The sequence below is a fragment of the Drosophila ficusphila genome, unplaced genomic scaffold (genome assembly GCF_018152265.1).
Source record: "Drosophila ficusphila isolate 14025-0441.05 unplaced genomic scaffold, ASM1815226v1 contig_286, whole genome shotgun sequence".
NCBI lineage: Eukaryota > Metazoa > Arthropoda > Insecta > Diptera > Drosophilidae > Drosophila > Drosophila ficusphila.
In genome coordinates this window covers 7,920,472-7,942,248 of record NW_025064189.1, presented here as the reverse complement: position 1 = coordinate 7,942,248, position 21,777 = coordinate 7,920,472, and the positions used below count along the sequence as shown (strand labels likewise).

The 21,777-nt window shown below is 48.2% G+C and overlaps 4 protein-coding genes across 8 annotated transcripts; 1 reads left to right on the top strand and 3 right to left on the bottom strand.

Moving 5' to 3' along the window:
- Positions 1-58: 58 nt before the first annotated feature.
- Positions 59-3,216, bottom strand: LOC108100371 (DDB1- and CUL4-associated factor 8). 2 transcript variants are annotated; one of them, XM_017204216.2, is made up of 6 exons: positions 2,856-3,216; positions 2,055-2,772; positions 1,153-1,977; positions 951-1,093; positions 644-884; positions 59-570 (listed from the first exon to the last, which is right to left on the bottom strand). In XM_017204216.2, exons 1-6 carry the CDS (start codon positions 2,966-2,968, stop codon positions 226-228), a joined length of 2,385 nt encoding a protein of 794 aa, XP_017059705.1. In that variant the 5' UTR covers positions 2,969-3,216; the 3' UTR covers positions 59-225. The 2 variants fall into 2 exon arrangements, with proteins under 2 accessions (XP_017059705.1, XP_017059704.1); XM_017204215.2 differs by having other exon boundaries at positions 1,153-1,986; positions 2,856-3,215.
- A 489-nt stretch (positions 3,217-3,705) lies between these two features.
- LOC108100372 (probable chitinase 2) lies at positions 3,706-7,335 on the top strand. 2 transcript variants are annotated; one of them, XM_017204217.2, is made up of 5 exons: positions 3,706-3,815; positions 5,180-5,301; positions 5,390-5,554; positions 5,731-6,236; positions 6,409-7,335. In XM_017204217.2, the coding sequence occupies exons 2-5, from the start codon at positions 5,196-5,198 to the stop codon at positions 7,084-7,086; spliced, it is 1,455 nt and encodes a 484-aa protein (XP_017059706.1). In that variant the 5' UTR covers positions 3,706-3,815; positions 5,180-5,195; the 3' UTR covers positions 7,087-7,335. The 2 variants fall into 2 exon arrangements, with proteins under 2 accessions (XP_017059706.1, XP_017059708.1); XM_017204219.2 differs by having other exon boundaries at positions 3,720-3,815; positions 5,127-5,301.
- A 112-nt stretch (positions 7,336-7,447) lies between these two features.
- On the bottom strand, positions 7,448-12,956 carry LOC108100370. The gene is given in 5 exon segments (XM_017204211.2): positions 7,448-8,951; positions 8,954-9,985; positions 10,048-10,231; positions 10,292-10,524; positions 11,793-12,956. Coding segments are annotated over 5 exon segments (3,450 nt in total). The 5' UTR covers positions 12,676-12,956; the 3' UTR covers positions 7,448-7,833.
- Positions 12,957-14,625: 1,669 nt separating this feature from the next.
- LOC108100625 (glycerol kinase) lies at positions 14,626-21,363 on the bottom strand. Of its 3 annotated transcripts, none has more exons than XM_017204624.1 (3): positions 21,206-21,363; positions 16,218-16,844; positions 14,626-16,151 (listed from the first exon to the last, which is right to left on the bottom strand). In XM_017204624.1, the coding sequence occupies exons 2-3, from the start codon at positions 16,837-16,839 to the stop codon at positions 15,043-15,045; spliced, it is 1,731 nt and encodes a 576-aa protein (XP_017060113.1). In that variant the 5' UTR covers positions 16,840-16,844; positions 21,206-21,363; the 3' UTR covers positions 14,626-15,042. The 3 variants fall into 3 exon arrangements, with proteins under 3 accessions (XP_017060113.1, XP_017060115.1, XP_017060114.1); XM_017204626.1 differs by lacking the exon at positions 21,206-21,363 and adding an exon at positions 20,611-20,732; XM_017204625.2 differs by lacking the exon at positions 21,206-21,363 and adding an exon at positions 18,086-18,260.
- Positions 21,364-21,777: the final 414 nt, after the last annotated feature.

Genomic DNA, 21,777 nt, shown 5'->3' with positions numbered 1-21,777 from the left:
TTATTCTCAAATTATAAGCACGATTTTTCATAACCACTCAAGAACGCAAACACTCTGCTCCTTTCTCAATGAGCATTTATTAAACCTTGTTTAAAATAAAAATATGCGCACTTATGTGTTACGGTTACAAATTCACAGCTTCTGAAACGCTTTGCAACAAATCCACGGTATCAAAAGTCGGGGAGGGCTTTCGAAGCTCATCCACGCCAGCGACGATACTGCGCGTCACTGCGTGCGGCAGTGCAACGTGTCCAGCGCGGCGGCAGCAGCGGCTCCCTCGCCATTGGCGTCGTCGGAGCTGTTGCTGCTGCGACGCTGGGAAGCCGGATTTGAGGGACTGGAATCGTTGCTCGTGCTCGAGCTGTTCTCCCAATGTGGCCCATCCTGGCGAAGCAAGGACCTGGGGCTATTGGGATTCGAAGGACGTCGCAATCGCGGTCTGCGGCTGGGCTCCAGAAACTGACGGATAAAGTACTGGAACTGGTTGCCGTCAAAGTCGCCTCTGTCAACGATGTTGCGCCGGAAATTGCGCTGCAGCGTGTGCTTCAGTGTGGCCTCGTCAAGGTCGCTCTACGAGAATAAATCGGTAAATCGGTGATCATTACTTCGATCTTCGAGCAGCCAAGCACTGAATTGAACCTACCTTATTAGGGCCATTTGGCGTCCAGATCTTGACGTCATGCTCTAAACCTGAGGTGGCCAGCACCGGCATCCAGGGGTGCGGCTCCAGGCAGTTGACCACTCCGGCATGGTCGCCCTTCATGTAGTTGATGATTGCCTCTGTGTTCCTGTCCCAGAAGAATATGTTTCCGCAGTCGCTACCGCTCACTATGTACTCGGATCTGGGGCCAAAGAAGTTCACGCCCTTGATGGTGCGGCTATTGCTGTGGAAAGGAACGGAAGGCGGCAAAGGTGAAGAAAAGAACCTTGGGTGACTGGCACAGACTTACATGTGTCCCTCGTAGCAGTGCAGATACTCGCCGTCCTTGTTATTGCGACTGTCGAACAGATAGATACCCGCATCGCTGTACGAGGCCAAGATCTCACTTCCACTATGGTTGTACACGGCACAGGTGATCTGCGTTATTTTGTTCTGGGCACGAGAAGAAAACAGAGATTAGTCTGCCTGGCCGGGGCGTGGCACATGCTCACTTCCTTCAGAATGGTCGGGGACATCTCGAGGATAGGCTTCGTGGCACTGCGTTTGTCGTAGACCCGGAGTTTGTCATCGGATCCGCTGACGCAGAACTCAGGCGCGTACGGATGATGGGCGATGCTGAACAGACGCACCCGGCGCCTCTCGTTTCCGTCATGGCAGATGTTGCGCAAAATCACGCTGGCCGAGTTGCTGGTGCGCAGGTCAAAGTGCTTGACGGACGCATCCTCGCCGGCACTCATCACCTCGTGACGACTCTGCGGCACCAACACGATCTTGTGCACGGAATCGCTGTGAGAGTAGAGGCGCACGGGCTTTATGGCTCCGCCGGAGGGCGGAATGACTGCCCGGCGTACCTGACCATCCCTGCTGGCGGACACGATGTCCAAACAGCCGGCGCTGTCAATAAACTTGGTCTGGAAGATGTTCATGGTGTGCCCGGAGCGAAATCTGTACACCGGTGTGTCGTTAGCCCAGTCCCAGACGATGATGTGGAGATCGTCGGACCCAGAGCATACCAGGTCGCCAGCTCGGTTGAAGTTTAGGCAGTTGACGCAGCCGTTGTGCTTGTTCAGCGAACTCAGCTGCGTCAACTGCTCCACAACCTGGCGCGAGCCGTAGTATCCTTGGCCAAAGCTCTGAGTCGAGGTGTGGCCACCGCGCCAACCAATTCGGTTAATGATGTTGTGCTCACGGTGCATAAGCTCCTGGGCGCAGTTCCACGTGTACTTCGGTTTGTACTTGCACATCACTTCATCCACCGCAAAGTCCACTTTCTCGCGGTCGGCGGCACTGGCCTCTGGATCGGGGGACAAGTCTCCCTGAAAAGTCTAGAGTTGTTAGTGGAGGACTCATTAAAGGATTGCTTTATTTTAAAAGTTATTATGTACACAATTACCTCTGAGCTGGAGTCAATTTCACTAGAAAGGTCATATCTGTGCACAACTTCTTCGCTAGAAGAACTGTCCGAGGACAAATCTTCGATGATAACTGGCTCATCGGCCGCATCTGCCGCAGGCTGTGCATCGCTATCCACTTCTGCCTCTTCTGTTTCATCCTGCACATCGGGCTCGAGTGAATAGCTACTATCCGAGTCGGTTATAGTGCCCACCAGCTCTACGCTGATGCGACGATAGGAGCGTGTGGCCGGGATGTTGCGGTGGTTGAACCTGGGCGAAGTGACTGATGGAGAGGCGTCTCCTGTCCGCGGAGAAGTAGGTGGATCGTCATCACTATCGATGGGGGTTGTACCACTGCTTAACTTTGGCTTATTGTTGGCCAGTACAGCACTGGCGGCATGTGGCGATAATTGACACTCCCGATAGGAGGAGCCGGCCTGCTCCTCATCCAGCTGGCCCTCAAGGGGCTCCTTCTCCGGCTGCTCCTCTTTTAGCTTCGGGTTCTCAATCTGTTCCGTCTGTTGATTGTCCTCCGACTGCGCCTCTTCAGGAAATGCCTTTTCCTGCTGAGCCTGATCAGCTTCCATTACCTCCGATATCTTTTCATCCTGCTTCAGCGATTGTTTTACGCCCAACATGTCGCCCTCTTCGTTATTGTTGTTGCTTGTGATTGTGCTGTTAATTACGGACAGGTTTGGGGTGACAGTTTTCTCCTCGCTGCATTCACCGGGGGAAAAAAAAATCGATCAATCGGTTATCCAAGCCACAGAGCTTACTCAACCACCGACACCACCACTTACCCAACCTGCGCCGCGTCTCCCAGCTGTCCGTCGTCCCGGGAATCTGTGTTCCTCCGCTGGCGCTTGCAGGCGGACGCCTCTTCGCTGGCCCCGCAACCCTCCTCCACGTCCATTGCTGGTGGAGATTGGTCTCTGATCTCTGTCGGTCGGTTTTGCTTGGTTTTGGTGCCCCAATAATGTAGTTTTAATCGAATTTGTTTAAATTTTACTAAGTCATACGCAGTTGTTTACGTCCAAACCGCAGAGATGGGACTTGCTTTTTGTGGTCCAGAACGATAGACCGATAGTTGTGGCGCTTTTTTATCGAAAGTTTGAAAGTCTGCGACAATTGAAGCTTAAAACATGTTCGTTATTTTGGTACAGAATTGGAATTTGTTATGGTAAGACAATTTTCGAAATTCTACTCGCAACTGCTAGATCTGTTTGTTCATGTTGTTCTGTAAAAAAAAAACAATTAAACATGTTTTATTTCAATTTAACAATGTATTAGAATAATAAATTCAACTATCCATAACATAATGTGAGTCAATGGCAGCCTAGTTGTGTCCTTAAATGTTATATACATTTTTTAAATTAATTAATATATGCGAGTATAATTCAGTCAAACGATCTCTTGAATAAAGTTATTTACTCTTCTGAAGCTTTCTCTTTGGGAAGTTTTAACGGTAACGGACTAAACCCGAACGTTTTTGGAGCCGACGAAACTACCTTATACTTATTCTACCATGGCTCCACCGACGTCTTGGCATTTTGGCTCTTGGTTTAATTGAGGAGAGTGCCATGTGGTTGGGCTGGTGGATCGGGTTCGGCTTGAGTGGCTCTATAGAGCCCGCACTGTATTCATATATGTATCAATTTTTGCTGTGGCCACGACCAAAGCGAAAGAGGCGAGTTCAGTTTAAAACAACCTTTCGTTGAAGGCGGTGCGAAGTTCTGTGCGGAATAACAACATAACTTCGGGTAATAAAACATAGTGCACACCGCACAAAATAAATAAAGTCGAATAAATTCTACACACGCTGTGCACGTAAACGGAGTTACATATAGTATACTCCCTTTGTACGGTACTTATCCAAGAAGACCGTGAAAGTACCTGTTTTGATGTCACCCGAGGGTTTCTCCTCGGTTTCTGTACTCGTGTGTGTTTGTTAACTGGCTCTCCACTTCCTCTGCTGCGCATGCGCAACCTAAAAAGTACAAATATAACTATCAATCTCTATCAATCCATCTGGATGTTCATATATCCCACCCCGTTCGATGTTTGTTCTCGTCTTTATGGCCTGGTTTTTTCCTCTCGATTTCGATTTCGTACATGTTTTGCGGCTTCTTTGTTTATTTCGGTCGGGTCTTAACTCGTGATGAACGCCAGATTCCGGTTTGCCTTAGGCCTGAGCAACAAAAACTAATAAAAAAAGAAACAAATTAATATGCATAAGTTTGGTGGAAAAAAAGGCGGAAAGTGAAACCGCTCTGAGCTTTGTTTTCCACCCATTTCTCGGTGCGCACTTCCTATTTTCCAGCTCTTGCAATATTACGATCTTTTGAGTGCCTATTCATGCCGTTCGCTATCAGACTCGAGTTATCAAGGCTAACTTGTTTGTCCCTCGGACGATAAAAAACGGTCTGGAGCCGCGGAAACCCGCTGAAATCGCATGATTCACGTCACACGGTTCTGCTCGATGCACCAAAGATTTGCTGTCCAGCTATTTAAGGGCGCACCGGCGAAAGTTGAGAATCAGGTTCGACAACCCACTCGACTCACCAGTCGGCTTCAGATTCCACGATTATGGAACGATCTGGACCGAAAAGAACAAAGCTGAGTCTTTGATTACATTCGACTTGAATTAGTTATTAAAATTCATTCGGAATGATTCACGTTATGGAGTGTACATCTAAAAAAAACATGATTACAGTCGCAGTCATTTCATGTTGAGTGGAATAAAGAATGATATTTAAATTCCCAAAAATCTAAATGTATATTGCCAAAGTTTCTAGGTAAAAATTTCTTTCTATCTGCTGAAAAGATTGCCCGTGTCAAGATCAAGTGTTATCAACAATCAATTATTGTTTTCAAAACCTAAAAGAGATACAAAACAAAGCTAGGCAACAAGACTCATCGATGGGAACTGTGTATAGTATATTCCCTTTAGACTTTGACTCTAGCATGTCAGTCTCCCTTGACTTCATGAGTAGATTCTTGGGCCTTTCACTTTTCCGTTCAATTGAGGCGCCAATTGAGCTGAATTGCAATAATGAATTGTCACAACATAGTTGCAGGCGCACCACGCAAAGCATTTAACTCGATTCCGGTTCGTCTCCCCCAGAGAAACCAAGCCGCAGATGACGCAGAAGGGCGGATTGTGGGGAGGAGCACCGCAGCTGTGGCCTCTCCTCCTGCTGGCATCCATTTCGAGCAGCTTGTGGGCTTCCGTGGCAGCCAGGACAGGTGGGTAGTGCTGGCAAATGCTGGCTTAACCGCAACGAGGGGGTTGCTAACTGTTTCTCTTCTACTTTGTATACTATCCTTTTTGCAGGACCCTCGCACGACAAGGTGGTGGTTTGCTACATTTCCACCTGGGCGGTTTACCGGCCGGAAAGGGGCGCCTATGCCATCGACAACTTCGATCCCAACCTGTGCACCCATGTGGTGTACGCATTTGCGGGTCTGGACATCACCCAGGCGGCCATTAAGTCGTTGGGTGAGTTAAAGGGTTCGATTTTGGGAAATTTTATGCAAATTTTAAGGCTTCCTTAAACAGGTTCAAGGACCAGTTGGTTATGTTTCCATGGTTCTGGGTATTTCTTGTTTAGATATACAAATACCCAACAAATATAATATTCTATTATCGCTAATTTATACTTTCTTTCTGTGTAGATCCCTGGCAGGACCTGAAGGAGGAGTACGGCAAGGGTGGCTACGAGAAGCTGACCGGCCTGAAGCGCAGCCATCCGCATCTAAAGGTGAGCCTGGCCATCGGCGGTTGGAACGAGGGATCGGCCAACTACTCCACCCTGGTGGCCAACAACCTACTGCGCGGCCGGTTCGTTAAGCAGGTGTCCAGCTTCATAAGGAAGTACAACTTCGATGGCCTCGATCTGGACTGGGAGTATCCCACGCAGCGGAAGGGAAAGCCCGCCGATCGCGAGAACTTCGTCCTGCTGACCAAGGAGCTGCGCGAGGAGTTCGACGAGCACGGCCTGCTGCTGACCTCCGCCATCGGGGCTGCGAAGAAGGTCATCGACGAGGCCTACGATGTGCGGCAGATCTCGCGGTATCTGGACTACCTGCACATCATGTGCTACGACTACCACGGCAGCTGGGATCAGAGGGTGGGCTACAACGCACCGCTCGCGGCGCCCGCGGATGATCCTCTCAGTGTGGTAGGTGCACCTGGTTTTTAGGTTCCTTGTAACTAAATAATTTCCCGGAATCCCTAATCTACCAAATATCTTCAATACTTGTTCAAAGTATGAGAGAACTGATAGAACGTTAAGCCTGTGGAATCATCTCCTTATTCAAAATACAAATCTTTAATGCTCCTTGCTTTTTCAGCAATTCTCCATCGATTACCTCCTAAAGTTGGGAGCTCCTCCTGAGAAACTGGTGATGGGTCTGCCCTTCTACGGACGGACCTTCAAGACGGTGGCCGAAGGCAACCTGAACGACGTGAGCGACGGGATTGGCTTCAAGGGACCGTACACCCGGGAGGACGGCTTCCTGGGCTACAACGAGATCTGCCAGACGGTGAGCAACCAGACCTCGGGATGGACGCGCGAGTGGGATCCACAGACTAGCCAGGTGCTGGCCAAGTCCGAGCGGAACATCTTCACCCAGGAGATCAACGTGGTGACCTACGACAGCTCCCGCTCGATTGCCAACAAGGTGCTCTTCGCCATGTCCAAGCGACTGGCGGGAGTGATGGTGTGGTCCGTGGACACGGACGACTTCCTGGGCAACTGCAAGCTGGACGAGGACACCTACGAGGACTTCCGCAAGGTGTCCGCAGCGCCCAAGCGGGTGAGCCTGAACTATCCCCTGCTCAGGACCATCAATGAGGCCACCGTGCTCTCCGTCGAGGAGCTGGCTGTTCCAGAACCGCCGCCAGATGACTCCGAGAACGAGATTCCACACGGAAGCCCTGCGGATCGGAGGAACCCCGGAGCTTCGGTGGTCAGTTTGGGCCTGGGAATCACCGCCGTCTTCATGCTACTGCACCGGATGTCCCAGTGACCCAGTGAGGAGTTGGGTCTGGAGTAGTCTAAGAAACACATCACCTTGTTCACGTAGTCATTAAAGTCCAAATTGTAATTCATAAGACAAATCTAAGTTTTTCATTGATATTGGCAGAGGTCCTAAAAGGTTGATCATTGAATCTCTTCGAGCTCCCATTAATAAGGTCATCGATGTTTTGTTAAAATGTTTTGGTTATACTTGGTGTAGTACTTCTTTAATAAATTTAACTGGCGCTCTAACATTTAACTAACTAGTCATATATTTGTATATGTATATGGGTGTGTGTATACGCAACTATGTAAATACGCAGGTAAATATAACATAATTTGTATATAATATCCATAGATTATCATTGCTACAAGTTGTCAACATTCAATTCAATGCTACCATATGTGTTAAGTAATATATAATATATACTCGTAAGTGTTCTATGCAAACTATGCAAAGGATATCGCGTAAAGTAGTTAAAGCAAGGATTCGGCCCCCAGGACCTTCGATAGTTGGGAGAGAGGATATTTCGTAGAATAGAATAGAGTTTCCTTTTTGGATGGCAAACATTACAAATGCGACGATCGTAAACCAAAGGTGGCTCAGGTTGGGCAGTGATGGGAGGTATTCCGGATACAAAAACGATTCCTATATCATATGATAAATCAGAGGATTCAACTGTCCCATCACCGATCCTTAGAGAATGTAATGAAGGTGAAACCGCTGCTAGACAAACACTTCCTGGTCGTCGGTGCCTCACAAGCGACCTCCGTCCGAGGACCAGTCGGACCGCTCGGCTCCGCTGCCGTAGATGTCCTGCAGCTGCTCCCGCGACCGCGTCTTCGACTTGGACTTGTGCTTGGCCTGCTGCGACCGCTGCAGCTGGTAGGGATTCGGGTTGCCCCGGTCGTTGATCACCTCGTAGTGCGAGTCGCCGCCTCCTACGCCGCCGGCCGAGGAGCCCCGGCCATCCACTCCGGCGATGAGCAGCTCGTGGATGTTCTTCGTAGAGCGGCGGTGCGCCTCCAGGCACTGCGACTCCGAGGAGTAGGGGAACGAGGCCACGAAGCTGGGCGACTGCTGACCCGTCGGGCCCGGCGGATCACTGGCAAAGTTCGCCGGCGGCGGCAGGGGAAGATTACCGCCGCAGGGCGTCGAGGGCGAGAGGTCGGTGAACTCCGTCTTGGCCTCCGACTCCACGGAGCACATGCTCTGGCGCGAGATCTCCTTCTGCAGCTGCTGCGCCTGCTGCTGCTGCTCCTTCAGCGTGGGCATGTTCAGGTTGGAGCTCTCGTAGTCGTCCTCCCTCCTCGTCTGCGGAATGGGCAGCCGACTCCGGACGGAGTGCTCCCTGCCCCGCCCGAACCGCTGTGCCAGGTAATCCTCGTTGGCATTGGCGTTGGCGTTCCCGTTGCTCTGCCCGCTGCTGTGGCTGCAGTTGCTGTGCTGGTGCTGGTGGTGGTGGTGGTGCCCCTGGTGATTCTGGTGTCCCTGGTGATTCTGGTGTCGCTGGGCATTGTCGTAGTAGCTGTCGTTCTTCACGGACATGTTGCAGCAGCTGCTCACGTCGGCGAAGTAGACCTCCGACTCGGCCGGATCCGTTCCCATCGCCTGATCCTTGGCTATCGCTCCGTTGGAGTCCTGGTAGCCACTGTTCTCCACTCCGGCTGTCTGCGGCTGCGCCTGCTGCGGATTCACCTGCGCCGCCTGCTGCTCCTGCTTGGCGAACAGCTGCTGGACATTGGGCCGCTGGTGCTGGCCGGGATTGCTCTGCGGACCGATGCTCTTGGCCCCCGTTCCAGCCTCCAGTCGCTTCTTCAGCTTCCTGGTGGGCAGGGTGTTCGAGCAGCGCTCCCTCTCCCGGGGATTCCCCCGTCGCTGTCCGACGGCGTGTTCTCGTACTCCGCCTTGGACTTGTAGGCAGAGGAGCGGGTGGCCGCCACCAGAGTGCTGACATTGCCCGCACTGCTGAGTCCATCCATGCGCTCCAACGTGGCGGACTGCACCTGCAGCCTTTGTAGCTGCATCTGCTGCAGTTGCTGCTGCTGCTGCGGATGCTGCAGGTTCGGGTGCATCTGCTCTTGGGCCAGGGTGACGGCCACGGCGCCCGGGTTGCCCACCAGACAGGCCGTGGGCTGCAGATACTGGTAGTAGCCCCGCCTCGCCGGACTGTTGGGATCGCTGTACGGCGGCGGAGGACCCCAAACGCCGTAGGGCAGGGCATTTGGTGGGGGCATCCCGCTGTAGGCGGTGGCCACCACGGGCTCCTCTATCAGCATCTGGTTGCCGTCGCCCTGCACCGCCGTGGACGAACTGAATCCGTACTGCGAGTCCGGACTGGCGGCCGCCTGACGGAACCTGCGTCCCGTGTCCGGAGTGGTTCGCTGCCAGGGCATTCGCGGCCAGCTCCAGCCGCTGCTGCTGCGTCCCGCTCCGCGCTCTCCACTGCGGCAGGTGCCCACCGCATCCTCGCCCCCGGGATTCGGCGAGTAGAAGTTGCCCGGCGGCTGGGCGGTCCAGAAGCGCTGCTCCCCGCCTCCTCCTCCGGCAGCTGCGGCTGCGGCGGCCACCGTGGCCTCGTCCCACGGATACCCGGTGGCCTGCAGCGGCAGGGTCAGTTGCCTGTGGGCGTGGCACTGCTCGCAACAGCGACAGTTCAACATCCTGCCGGGACCCAAGGCCGGCGGAGGAGCCTGACTGGCGTACAGGGATCTGCAGCGCAGCTCCAGCTGCTCCCAGTACATCTTCTTGCGCTCGTGGCTGAGCAGCTGGTACACCAGCATGCAGCTGAAGACGGCTATCAGGACTCCGGCAACGGAGAGGCCGAAGATGGCCCTCAGGCAGGAGTAGAGAGATCCGTGAACGACACCGCAATCCGAAAGGGAGTCGAACACCAGGCGCACTCCTTCTGAAAAGCAATGGTGGCAGGGGATTAGACAAGATTACTTCCGCATTAGGGTTCCAACTCACCCTTATCCACTCGATCCACCTGGGATTCAATAAGATCCGAGTAGCAGGTGCAGGTCCTCGTCTTCTGGGCATATTCGCATTCCCTCAGAGCCTGCAGGCGACTCATGTGGAGCACAGTGGTGGTCACGGTGACCAAGGCGCAGGTTAAGGCGGATACCAGGCCACAAGCTCCAGAAAGCTTTATCTGCAAGGAGTTTCCAGTGTATTAAATAATGGTTCATAGAAGTAAAGGCATTTTCCTTACCAAGTAACTATAGCGATTGCGACGCCTAGCCAGGCTCATGATGCAGATTCCCGTGAGGATGAGGAGGGTGGCGGGCACGAATGTGGGCACCGTTTCGAAGTTGCCCACCGTAATGGTGTAGGAATGGAGCAGGAAGTAGACGCCCAGGAAGAGCACGCCCAGCAGGCAACTGAAGCCGCCGCAGATGAGGCACCAGACCACGTACTTCTTGATCCCAGCTCCATGGCGATGTGCTGCAATTGAGAAATAAAAAATCCATTAAATTCAAATTGAGAACAGTAAGGTTCCAATCCCAACCAGAGCCGCGGTGGTGGCCATCCACGTTCCCGGCGGAGGGCGGCGGAGCTGGCACCCAGGAGCAGGGCGGGGGCATGCTGTACTGCACGAACTGCATCACCGGATAGCCGTGCATATTGACTAGATTCGTTGGCTGCTTTCAGAGGGAAAAGTGACCAACAATGGGCTGAACTATCTCCTAGGAACACATCCTGGTTAGGATGGCTCGGTGAACTGCTGGAAATTCCGGAACACGTTTTCCTCCGCGCTTTTCACTCTTTCTCCCCCGTTTTGCGTTTTTCTCCGCAGCGAAACAGAAAAATATCTACACAGCCGCGGAAGCTGGCTGAGATGCGGGGATGTGGCGATGGGTGGAGATGTGGGGCTTCCACGGGCAGCTGCGCGGACTTGGGCCAGTGGAGTGGGGTCCTGGGTGGCGGATGCTGGATGCTGGATATCGGAGATAGACAGAAGCTGAAGGCGGCGACGCCACTGTGTGCGTTGCAATTACAGGAACGGTGTCAACTGAAATCCCGACTGACATTAGCAAAGCGCCAACCCCCCGAGCAAATATTTTGCACCAGCTCCAGGAGAAATGGAGAGTTCGAGAGAGGAGAGCAGAGAGCAGGGTCCTTCGGCGCAGGCGCAGGATTTGCGGATGAGGAAGTCACGGACAAAGGAAGCTGCGCCCGCAGTGGGTGGAAAATCAGTGACTGATACCAAGTGAATAGGCAAAACTGTGATTTGTGGAGTGGGAACGACAGCACTGATGGATAATCAGTAAAAAATTATAAAACAAATAATGCAACACCCTTTCAGAAGCTCGAGTATTTTCTATCTCTTGTGTTGCCATGGTTTAGTTTAAAACATTTCGTTCTCCAATAGTTAAAAGATACCTAAGTTATAATTAAACTGCAATTATACATTGGATTTGTTGGGCCATAAAAAGCATATAAAGTTTGCTTTTTGCTTTGCCCGTATTTATTCTTCAAAAGTGATTCATTGCAATCTGTATTATGCAACACTTTGTTGGAAAATATTTGCAATATTCTTTCTTTGCAGATGCAAACAAGTCAGCAAGCAAGAATTTCTATTAGAAACTTCGTTGGAAATAAAAGTATTAAACATTGTAAATGATTTGGAAATCTTTTTGTGACAGGGAATCCCCTTAAATCTAAATTCACTTTATATTTTATGAGAACCCGAATTAAAACCACCTACGTACCTATAGAACCATTTGCATTACTCCTTGGTCTGGGCGGTGGGCGTGGCGGGAGCGGAGGACGATTGTCATCCAGGATTGGGGACTTGATACCCGAACCATTGGAAGCAGTGATTGCTCCACCTGCGCCATCCAACTCCGTGTCGTGGTAGATATCGTTGCAACTATCAACGGTGGGCTGGGTCTTCGGCGGAAGTTGACCTGCTCCTCCGCCGGATCGGGGTTTCTTCTTCTTGATCATGGTGCTATTGTTGTCTGACTCACTGACCGTGATCTCGTCGGCTCCCAACATGGCATCCGCCAGCAGACTCCTCTTGTGCTGCGCCAGCGAGGAGTTTCCCCCAGTGGCTGGACAGGTGCACTCCAGATCGCAGTCACAGCTGCCGGCTCCAGCCGAGGAGTCCAGTTGGAGCTGATCCTGCTGATGGGGCTGCTGCTGATCCTCGTGGAGCGCCTGGTAGGAGTGGTTGAGCAGGGATTGGGCGGACTGGGTTTTGAGGGGGGAAACCCTCGTCAGTTCCTGCTGACTGGGAGTTTGTTGGTGGACCAGCACGGCCACGGCCATCGAGGCATTCTGTCCGGGATGCGTGGGCTGCGGCGGCAGAGGAGCAGGTGCCCTTCCACAGGAGCAGGGGCACTGGCAGGCCAGCTGTTGTTGCTGCTGTTGTTGGGGTTGTTGCTCCAACTGGAGCTGCTGCTGCTGCTGCTGCGGCTGGAAGTGCGCCGGATATTGGATGTAATGATAGTGATGAGCCATTAGTTGGCCAGGCGGAGCAGCTGAATGCTCCCGACCAAGACTGGATTCCGAGGCGACACGTTGCAAGGATGCCGACGCATTTGTTGTTGCTGCTGCTGCTGTTGTTGTTGTTGTCGGTGGCAACTCCATGTTGTCCGAGAACCGGTTTGACCCTTTAACTTCCACTTTTAGCGATCACTTATGCTGCACACTCATTTTTTTACTGGTTTCCAGCTCGCGGGTCTCACGCTTCTAAAACCAAAGTCCGATAAATTGGCCGAATTTATTGCTAATTCTGCAATATTTCGCCTGTATATATAAATATCGGATTAACATAAACAAGCCACAGCACACTCGAAAAAACAGAAGACGCCGCCGCGGACTTGGGGAGATTTGCAGAGAGTGGGGATCAACCGACAAACCGAGCTCGCAACTCAAACGCAACTGAGAGGCGATTCTGGTCTTCGATAGCACTCAGATCATTTCGAACTTTGCAGATCGAACTTACACTGGAAAAAAATAGTGGTCGAACGAATAAAGTACGAGAAGAGGTATGAAATGTTAGAGATTTACTGGTTTATATGTTAATAAAAATATATTATAATATATTTTATTAACAAAATCTGTTTTAATAAGACTAATTATGAATTTAGAAATCTTGCTTCTTTCAGTGCAGATGTTCGAAGCGACTTGCAACTGACACCCACACATTGGAACCAACTCCAACTTCACTTCGGAGTTGTTACCTGTGTGTGCGTGTGTGTTGCGCGCGCTTCAACTTCAAACGAATTCCGGTTCTAGTTGTTGTTTTTACTGCACTGATTCAGAAAAATCTTGAAGACGAACAGGGAAAATCAATTTCTTTGTTGTTGCCAAAGGTGAGCATTTGTTTTCGTTACCTTACCTTTTCTCCTTCTGAGCGACTACCTGGATAAACACCAGCAACAAAAACAACCACTTGTTGTTGTTCGCAACCTGCACATCAGAATCTGTGTGAGAACCCATATTTATACTAACTCATAAATATGTATGTATGTGTGTGTTTGTGTTGGGGTAATCGGTAGATCCCATTTAAATGGGATCCCAGCTGAAACACGTACGGTGGATACTAGCTAATATTGAATGATTTCGATAGGGGCGTGGAAATGGATCTATGAGGATCTCGAATTTAAAGGTTAATTGACAAAAGCCTTCTAACCTTTTTGAAGGGTGTCTTCGGGTTTCCCCCGTAAATAGTTTTCCCTCAGTGGGTGTTCTTCTCAGGTATTTCTATATTGATTTGATAAGGTATTGTGTGCCAGTTTAAACAACCAAATATTTATTGATAACATTACAAGCGTGAAGTAATTATTTTTATAGGCCCATATCTTGATTTCATAAAACCATAAACTTCTAAAAGTTTACAATCTATAAAAGATGATTGTAACCAGTTTCGGAATTGTTTTACAAAGTGCCATAGGTTTTATTAAAAGATAAAAGTCACGCGACTGATCTTATGGCTTTTTTAAAATTTCTTATTTTAAAGATATTTTAGAAATGAGAACGAGACTTTAAATTTCATAACCACCACTAAAGAAAACCTAATTAGTCTGGTTGAGTACCATCTATTTTAGTAACTTGATATCTCCGGACCTTCTATCGGACACACCTTGGTGTTAAAATCGTTTTGATACCGCCTCCTTTGACCACAAAGCACACACCCACCTGCTATTAATCAATCGATTAGCAGTCATATTTAACTGATACCCAACATTTCCGTTTCATGATAACGCACCTGATATTAGAATACGCCTCACCTTAAGTGAGATAAGTGGCCATACTCTAGGTGGGGTATATATGTTGTGGTTATTATTATCTAATGTACACCTCGTATGTTTGTTAAATTCAACCCTTAAAAGCATTTTATTAGGACACCCGATAAAGACATCTACAAGATTTCTTGAGCTATCGCTCTAAAAATATTTCATTGACGCACAGCGTATTCCATCTTCGACTTCTTGCACCTTGTTTTCTTATTATGTCGCTAAACCGTGTCGCCGTAATCAGTGACCGAGCAAATATTGCACTGAAGTTCCTGGTAAATCGCAATAAGACGCCAGGTTTTCGATTCGTATTATTTCTGTTTATTGTTAAAGGGGCGTAATCACTACATATACATACGAGCACGGAACCTACTTAAATTAGAAATGTCGTTTGCACTTTGGCTATATACAATTCTGCTGATATGACCGTGCGTGGAGCTCGGCCAAGCAGCCGTCGTCGATGGAACTACGTATAGGACGTACAGAATATGCAACGGAAACACGTTAATATAGATACAGGTTACTTAAAGTAGGTCGGAGCTTAGTCCAGAGACTGGTCTTGGTCGGCTCTTCGTAGGCAACTATTTACAGGGTTTAAAGCACGTTCAACCACCCTTGTCCTTTGAGGACTATTTACAGTGCGGATAAGTAATAGTATCACAACCGAGAATCGGTACGCACGTCAGGCGGCAATCCTTCTGGTCAGGGGTCATCCTTACTGGCCACTGGCGGCGAGGGAGTGCACCAGCATGGCGAAGCTGCTGATGAGGAAGATGCTCGCCGGCAGCGAGGACAGCATGCGGTAGTTCTCCTCCGTGTGCTCGCGCGTCTTCTTCTGCTTGATCACCCATCCCAAGCTGCGCTCCACCGCCCGCTTCCACTTGCCGTACCGCTCCTTGCGCTCCACCTCCGTGGTGGTGGCCAGGAAGGTGTCGTAGTGCACGTTCTCGTAGTACCGCTTCTCGGGCTCGAATTGGCAGAGATTCACCCCGTCCGCTTGGGCGGCGCACATGGCAGCGCCGAAGGCCGTGGAGTCCATCAGCTGTGACCGGAACACCGGCAGCCCAATGGTGTCCGCCTGGAGCTGCATCAGCAGATTGTTTGTGGTGAGCTTGCCATCGGCGTGCAGCTTGTTGATCTCATAGCCGCACTCCTGGTGCATGCACTCCAGGATATCGCGGGTCTGGAAGCAGATGCTCTCCAGGGCAGCCCTCACTATGTGGTTCTTTCGGGTGAACTGCGTCAGCCCAATGATGATGCCACGGGCATTCTGCCGCCAATAGGGAGCGTACAGTCCTGTAAAGGCGGGCACGAAGTACACATCACCCGATGTGGGCACCACCTCTGCAAACTTCTCGGCATCCCTGGAGTCCGGCAGGATGCGCACCTTGGTCTGCAGCCAGGACAGCGCATGTCCGGCCACCGAAACCGCTCCCTCGATGGCGTAGATCGTCGGTGCATGGGGACCCAGCTTGTACGCCACGGTGGTCAGTAGTCCGTGCCGCGAGAATACGGGCTTGTCACCCGTATTGCAGAGCAGAAAACAACCGGAGCGGTAGGTGTTCTTCGTCTGGCCAGGCTTCACGCACATTTGGCCCAGCAACGAGGCCTGCTGATTGCCCATGATTCCGCTCAAAGTCATTCCACGCAGCGGACTTCTTTCTGAGGTGATTTTGCCAAACACCTCCGAGCAGCTGTGGATGGCGGGCAGCATGTCCTCCTTGATGCCGAACGTCTTGAGCAGCACAGGGTCCCAGTTTTGGGTCTCCAGATTCATGAGCAGCGTGCGGGAGGCGTTGGTCACGTCCGTGATATGAAGAGCGCCTGGGGAGTTGAAAAACGATGTATAGTTAGGATTATACTCATAAATTGATCAGTAAAATGACCCACCATTTGTCAAATTCCAGACAATCCAGCTGTCGACTGTGCCCGCCTTGCACCTCTTTTCCCGAATGGCCTGTCGCACCTCGGGCACATTGTCCCTCAGCCAGCGGATCTTCAGGGCCGAGAAGTACGTGGAGATGGGCAGACCTGTGATGCTGCGGAAGTGGTTCGGGTCCTGCACCTTGGCCACGATCTGCTCCACTGTCGTGCTGGTGCGGATATCCTTCCACAGGAGTGCATTGTACAGGGGCTTGCCGGTGACCGCATCCCAAACGATCGTGGTCTCTCGCTGGTTGGTGATGCCCACGGTGGCGAGGTCGCTGGCGGAGAACCCGTGCTCGGGCAGCTGCTTGATGGCCTCCTCGGCGCACTTGTTGATGGAGGCCATGATCTCCAGCGGATCCTGCTCGTACCAGCCATCCTGGGGCGTTATGACGCTCAGTTCCACGCGGTGGGCGGCGATCTCCTTGAAGTCGGGCGTGGTGTAGATGGAGAAGCCAATGGTCTTGGTGCCCTCATCGATGACTCCGACCAGGCCGGTGTGCTGGATGAGCGACTGCTTTCGCAGCTCCTTGCTGCGGAACGGAACATCGGCGCTGGAGTGGGGTAAGTTCTTGCCCTCGGTCATGCTGCCTAAAAAGGTGGAAAACCGATTAGATAAGCCAGGCATTCTTGCGAAACTATTACTTAATTACTTAAATGGTTTTGTGAAATTGGACAATTTTGGAGGATGATTGGGCTATTTTTTCATTTTATTTATAACTATACCAACAGCTTACAAGAACAAGCCATTTGTATTAAGTTGTTGGGTGTATCTATTCTTTCTTTCGGAACAGCAAAACACTACAATACAAGCGAACGAAATATTCAAGTTAATTCTTTTGGAGGTCCAACCAAAATTTCAAAAAACAATAGTCATAAAATGATTTCACGATAAGGCTATAAAAAACAACCATAGATACGGATCTGCCGGATAAACACTCCCTCACTTGTTTTCAACAACCAAGTTCTATATTTGCCATTCACACTTCCATGGGGACATCATGTTCCTGCTGAGCGATATGATCTCAAATGGACTTGTGTATATTGTACTCGAACACTTGTTTGGCCGCTGTTGACTTTGTACCCGCTTGGCTTGTTGGGGGGCTGGATTCCCATTCCGAATCTAATGGTCGAGCCCTCTTTCAACTCGCACACAGAAACACATGTTGACACCAACAACTTATCGCTTGGAATTGGTGCTTCGCCTCTCTGAATGGAGCCCAGAAAGTCGAATACATAAATTATGGTAAACTGTCGTGATTGCGGACCCTGCGACAAGGTCAAGTGTTCGGAAAAAGATAAGACCCTTGTGATTGAGTGCACTGAGTGATTTGCCAATCTACGTATGTAAATGTATTTCACCGGTAAACTGATTAAGATTTTCGTTAGAAAACTTTCCACAGTTTCCCCGTTTTCCGGACTCATCCGGTATCAGGTTGAATAAGATGCCGACACTGTTAAAGTTCTCAAAGTTTTATGTTATTTTTTTTATGGCTGTGTACTTTTGTTAAGCACTGTCTTCTGATAAGGGACTATCGATACACGGACCATAAACTGTTATGTTACCAGAAATTGTAGATAAGATATGGAAGCACTTTTTCAGTGGGCTGATCGACCAATATTTGCCCACCCACTTGCGGGGAACACTCAAATAAACCCGGTAAAAAACCAAAAACCATCAAGGAATTACAAGGGATAATTTACGATAGCTGTAATTACAAGAGAGAATTTGCGATAAATCTAAAATAACTTCGATTGCAAGGGATAATCTACGATGACTGCGATTAATGATGTTTGATGATATGTTTGACATTGTAGAGTCGCTTCCTCACTTTAAATATTCGATTGTTGTTTATGGCTGCTGATAACACTTGTTTAAATATTTTTAAATTTAAAAGAGAGCGCCGGAGGAAAGTTTGAAGCGAAAGAGCGGGGAACCGATCGAGTGAATAAAACAGAGCGCGACAAATAATAACACAACCGACCGCGGCGAGCGCCAAAATGTATCTGAAAGTCGAAAATCAAACGATTCGAAGGCGCGGCAGCGCATTGGAAATGACCGTACGTAGAAAGCTTTTAGTTCGGCCAGTTGTTGGATGTGTGGGTGTATTCGGATGGGGCAAATCGGTGACTTTACGAATTTACTACCTACTACTACCCATCTACCCATCGACAGGCCGAACGGAATGGGCAGTAGCAACAACATCGGCTGATAAGACAAGCCGGCTAAAGAGCACCGATGTCTGGGTCGGTGGGTGGATTAGGGGGTCGATTGGGCGGTGGTGGCTGGGTGGGTTGGTGGGGGCGGTGTAGAGGCTTCTCGGTGCAATAAACTGCCAACTGGTTGCGAGACACGCCGCCAGCCTTGGCATTTAAAAACACGCATTTGCATTCGACCACAGACGGATATAACCCAATACAGTGGGGCAAGTCGCTTTGACGAAAATTTCTTTTAATTTTTACCTTTTATATAAACTTGTGCTAAGTACAATGGCAGGCACTTTACCTTTTACCAATTGCCTTTTTACTTTGGGAAGAAAAGGTACTCGTATTCAGAGACCAAATGTCAAATAAATCACGAGATGAAAAGCGTAAAAAAGCTCTCACCCATAAATCTTAAAATAGCGCAAAAAATCTGAGATTTTTTGAGAACACGTATGGGCCAACCTTAAATTCGCCCTATCAACAGTGGAAAATTACAAATATGTCTGGTTCCAATCTCAAGAATTTTCGAAAATGATAATGCTACATTAACCGTAATAGGTGAATAATACCTCATCAAACTAACATGTGACTGCCTAATGATCAGTCGAAGAAAAACTATCAAACCACTGTAAATAGTTGGGATTTCCATGGAGTGTTTACGGTTTTAGCCCCACCATGGAATGCAATAGGGATTGTTCAAGCATCTTTATAGCTACGATTTGCATAGAAGCCCGATCATTATTGCATTTATTCCCTACAATTATGCACACGTAATAATGTCTTATTTCAAGAGCGGAAATTATTCCACAAATATTATCCCACACATAAATTCTTCAACTTTTCAAAGACAATTCGTATACGCAATCTCACGTGTGGGCGTCATTCAGTTCATACTTATATGCCCAGCTATTTAAAGATACAACAAATATTAAAAATATTCCATTGGGGGGCAAACGAATAAAACAAACGTTGAATGTGCGACATCCTCAAGAGCAGGCCGCGAAATCGAAAGAAAAAAATAGAATGCAAATGATTGTATTTAAATATTTGCATCCATTAAGCGAAAAGGGGGAGTGTGTTCGTTATATAAACACGATCTAAAGGCAGACGAAACGAAGTTAATGAAATCATTTTGAGCAGCTAAAGCGACTTCATTAAAGCCAAATGTCAGTGTGAAAATATGTATGTATGCCTGTGGCATGTGTGTTGGCCCACAAACAAAAGCAATTTGGCTCGACTTGATGGCCTTAAGCAAGGAAACAACCTTTTTATTGGGGTATTTGGGAATTATGGTGATATTAGAATTTAAAAAAAAAGGCCTATAATTAATTTTTTAATTAAGTTCCATACATAAAAGTATCTTTTACATGATTTTAACTAACTTAAAATTCTTTTAAAATCCTAGGGTATTTCCAAATCGACTCAACTGTTGACCGGCTGATAATGAATTGTATTTCCTTGATGTGCAATTTTTGTTTACATGATATATAGCTGTATATATACCATGTGTGTGTGAGTATTGGTAGAACCCATTTAAGTCATCGTAAAATATCGTATTATGGGCCCGTAATTTCAGTCACAATATCAGAGTTATACTTGATGCGAACAATTTTACCAGTGCAATTTTGTCATTTGCCTTTTTTCTTTATGCTGCTTTGTTCTCTTTCGGAAATCGAGTAATTCGAGTGCAAAAAATGATTGCATAAGGGGTACAAAGGTTCACTTCAACTTATTGCACCTACATACATAATTAAAATTACGCATACGACCTGTGGACTGTATTTAGCTGCCTTATCGAGACCATATTGCATCGTATGACTAAACTTTTCACTTGAAATGATTGCAGAAATATTTGTTGCTCGTTGATAAAGCTTGTTTTTATTGCGATTGCATATTTGTTGGGTGTTCTGATGTTTCTGATGATAAGCTTTCGTTGATTGCTGTGCAAATGGGAAACTCGGAGGGTGTCGAACATGTAATGATAATATTCTATCACGTCAGGTTAAAGGTCACTCGACTAGCCAGCTTTTCAAGCGCCAGGCGTTGTCTAATCAACTAGTTCCATCTATAATAATGTACACACTTCACAAAAAGAGGTTCCTTGTAAGAGAATCACCGGCGCTTTCATTTTTTGTCAAAAGAGAAGACGCACCTCTTGTTTCTCTGTAACTTGTTGATATTTACAATTAGTTACGTAAATTGCATTTGCCAGCAGCAATATTTAAAATAAACGTCAATTTCTGCTTCCGTATGACGATCACACTGCACCGAACGCTCGCGTTTGAATGAGTTTATCTATCAAATTAGACAACAAGTCGTATAATGATCGAAGAGAGAGAGAGTTGTGGGGGGTGGAAACGTGGCGAACTCACGTGGTTTTTAAACGCAAACAAAACAAAAATCAATACTCCGACTAGACGTCGGCTGTGGTATACGTCACTAGCCGACGTCGACGTTGACGCAGCCTAGGCAGAGACGTCGGCAGCCCAGACAAGCCCCTCGAAAGCTGCATTCCGATTGGTCCAACGCCCTGATGACGTCACAACGTGCAAAAGCACAACAAAAACTACGTAACAGGCACTCAAACAATAAACATACATTTATTGACTAAACCGCAAATTCATATTAAGTTGACCAATAACCTCTTCATTAATTAACAAGTTAGTTATCTTTAATTATCAGCACATTAGGTAATAAATTCACAAAAAAAATAAACACACGTGAGTGCCGGCAAATGCAAAACTCACCCGCACTGCACTGAGCTCACTTTATTTTAAGTTGAGCTGTTTATCAAAAATAAAACTATATATTAGCCGGCATGTCAGCACACTTTATTTGCAAAAGAGACAGCATTTTATGGCCTTTCGTGCGGTTTTATCACTTTGTAACCGCAGACGAGCCTCTTTTCCATAAATTTCACAAAACACTAAAAAACACCAGATGATTGGGCGTTGCCAGATCAACAAAAATGGTTGAGCGCTATCGATTTTGATTAACCGCGCAATATTCAAATTTGAAAAGTGATTATGAAAAACATAACTTATACAATAAACCTTTTCTTTTGATTGTAACTAAAAAGAGAGTAATGCGAAGACATTTCTAGTTTGAATTTAAAAAAGGCAATACTTCTTATATAATATTTTTCAGCTTTATTAATTTAAGTAATCATATATGTTTTAAATGACTTAATCCTTTTGGTGGACTTGCAGACGACATTTAATTTCTTTTTACGAAGGGGTTTTCATTTTTAACATTGTTATCACCGAACAACAATAAAATGTAAGTAATTTTTACACTGTGCTTTTTAGTTTTGCTCGGC

What these genes read in the sequence shown, in the direction of transcription:
- LOC108100371 (XM_017204215.2), bottom strand. Translation starts at nt 2,968, where the DNA reads ATGGACGTGGAGGAGGGTTGCGGGGCCAGCGAAGAGGCGTCCGCCTGC. An exon ending in GGAGACGCGGCGCAGGTTGG is followed by an intron (nt 2,773 to 2,855) that starts GTAAGTGGTGGT and finishes CGGTGAATGCAG; the next exon opens with CGAGGAGAAAACTGTCACCC. An exon ending in CCCCGACCATTCTGAAGGAA is followed by an intron (nt 1,094 to 1,152) that starts GTGAGCATGTGC and finishes TCTCGTGCCCAG; the next exon opens with AACAAAATAACGCAGATCAC.
- LOC108100372 (XM_017204217.2), top strand. Translation starts at nt 5,196, where the DNA reads ATGACGCAGAAGGGCGGATTGTGGGGAGGAGCACCGCAGCTGTGGCCT. An exon ending in GGCGGCCATTAAGTCGTTGG is followed by an intron (nt 5,555 to 5,730) that starts GTGAGTTAAAGG and finishes CTTTCTGTGTAG; the next exon opens with ATCCCTGGCAGGACCTGAAG. An exon ending in CGGATGATCCTCTCAGTGTG is followed by an intron (nt 6,237 to 6,408) that starts GTAGGTGCACCT and finishes TTGCTTTTTCAG; the next exon opens with CAATTCTCCATCGATTACCT.
- LOC108100625 (XM_017204624.1), bottom strand. Translation starts at nt 16,839, where the DNA reads ATGACCGAGGGCAAGAACTTACCCCACTCCAGCGCCGATGTTCCGTTC. An exon ending in TGTCTGGAATTTGACAAATG is followed by an intron (nt 16,152 to 16,217) that starts GTGGGTCATTTT and finishes TCAACTCCCCAG; the next exon opens with GCGCTCTTCATATCACGGAC.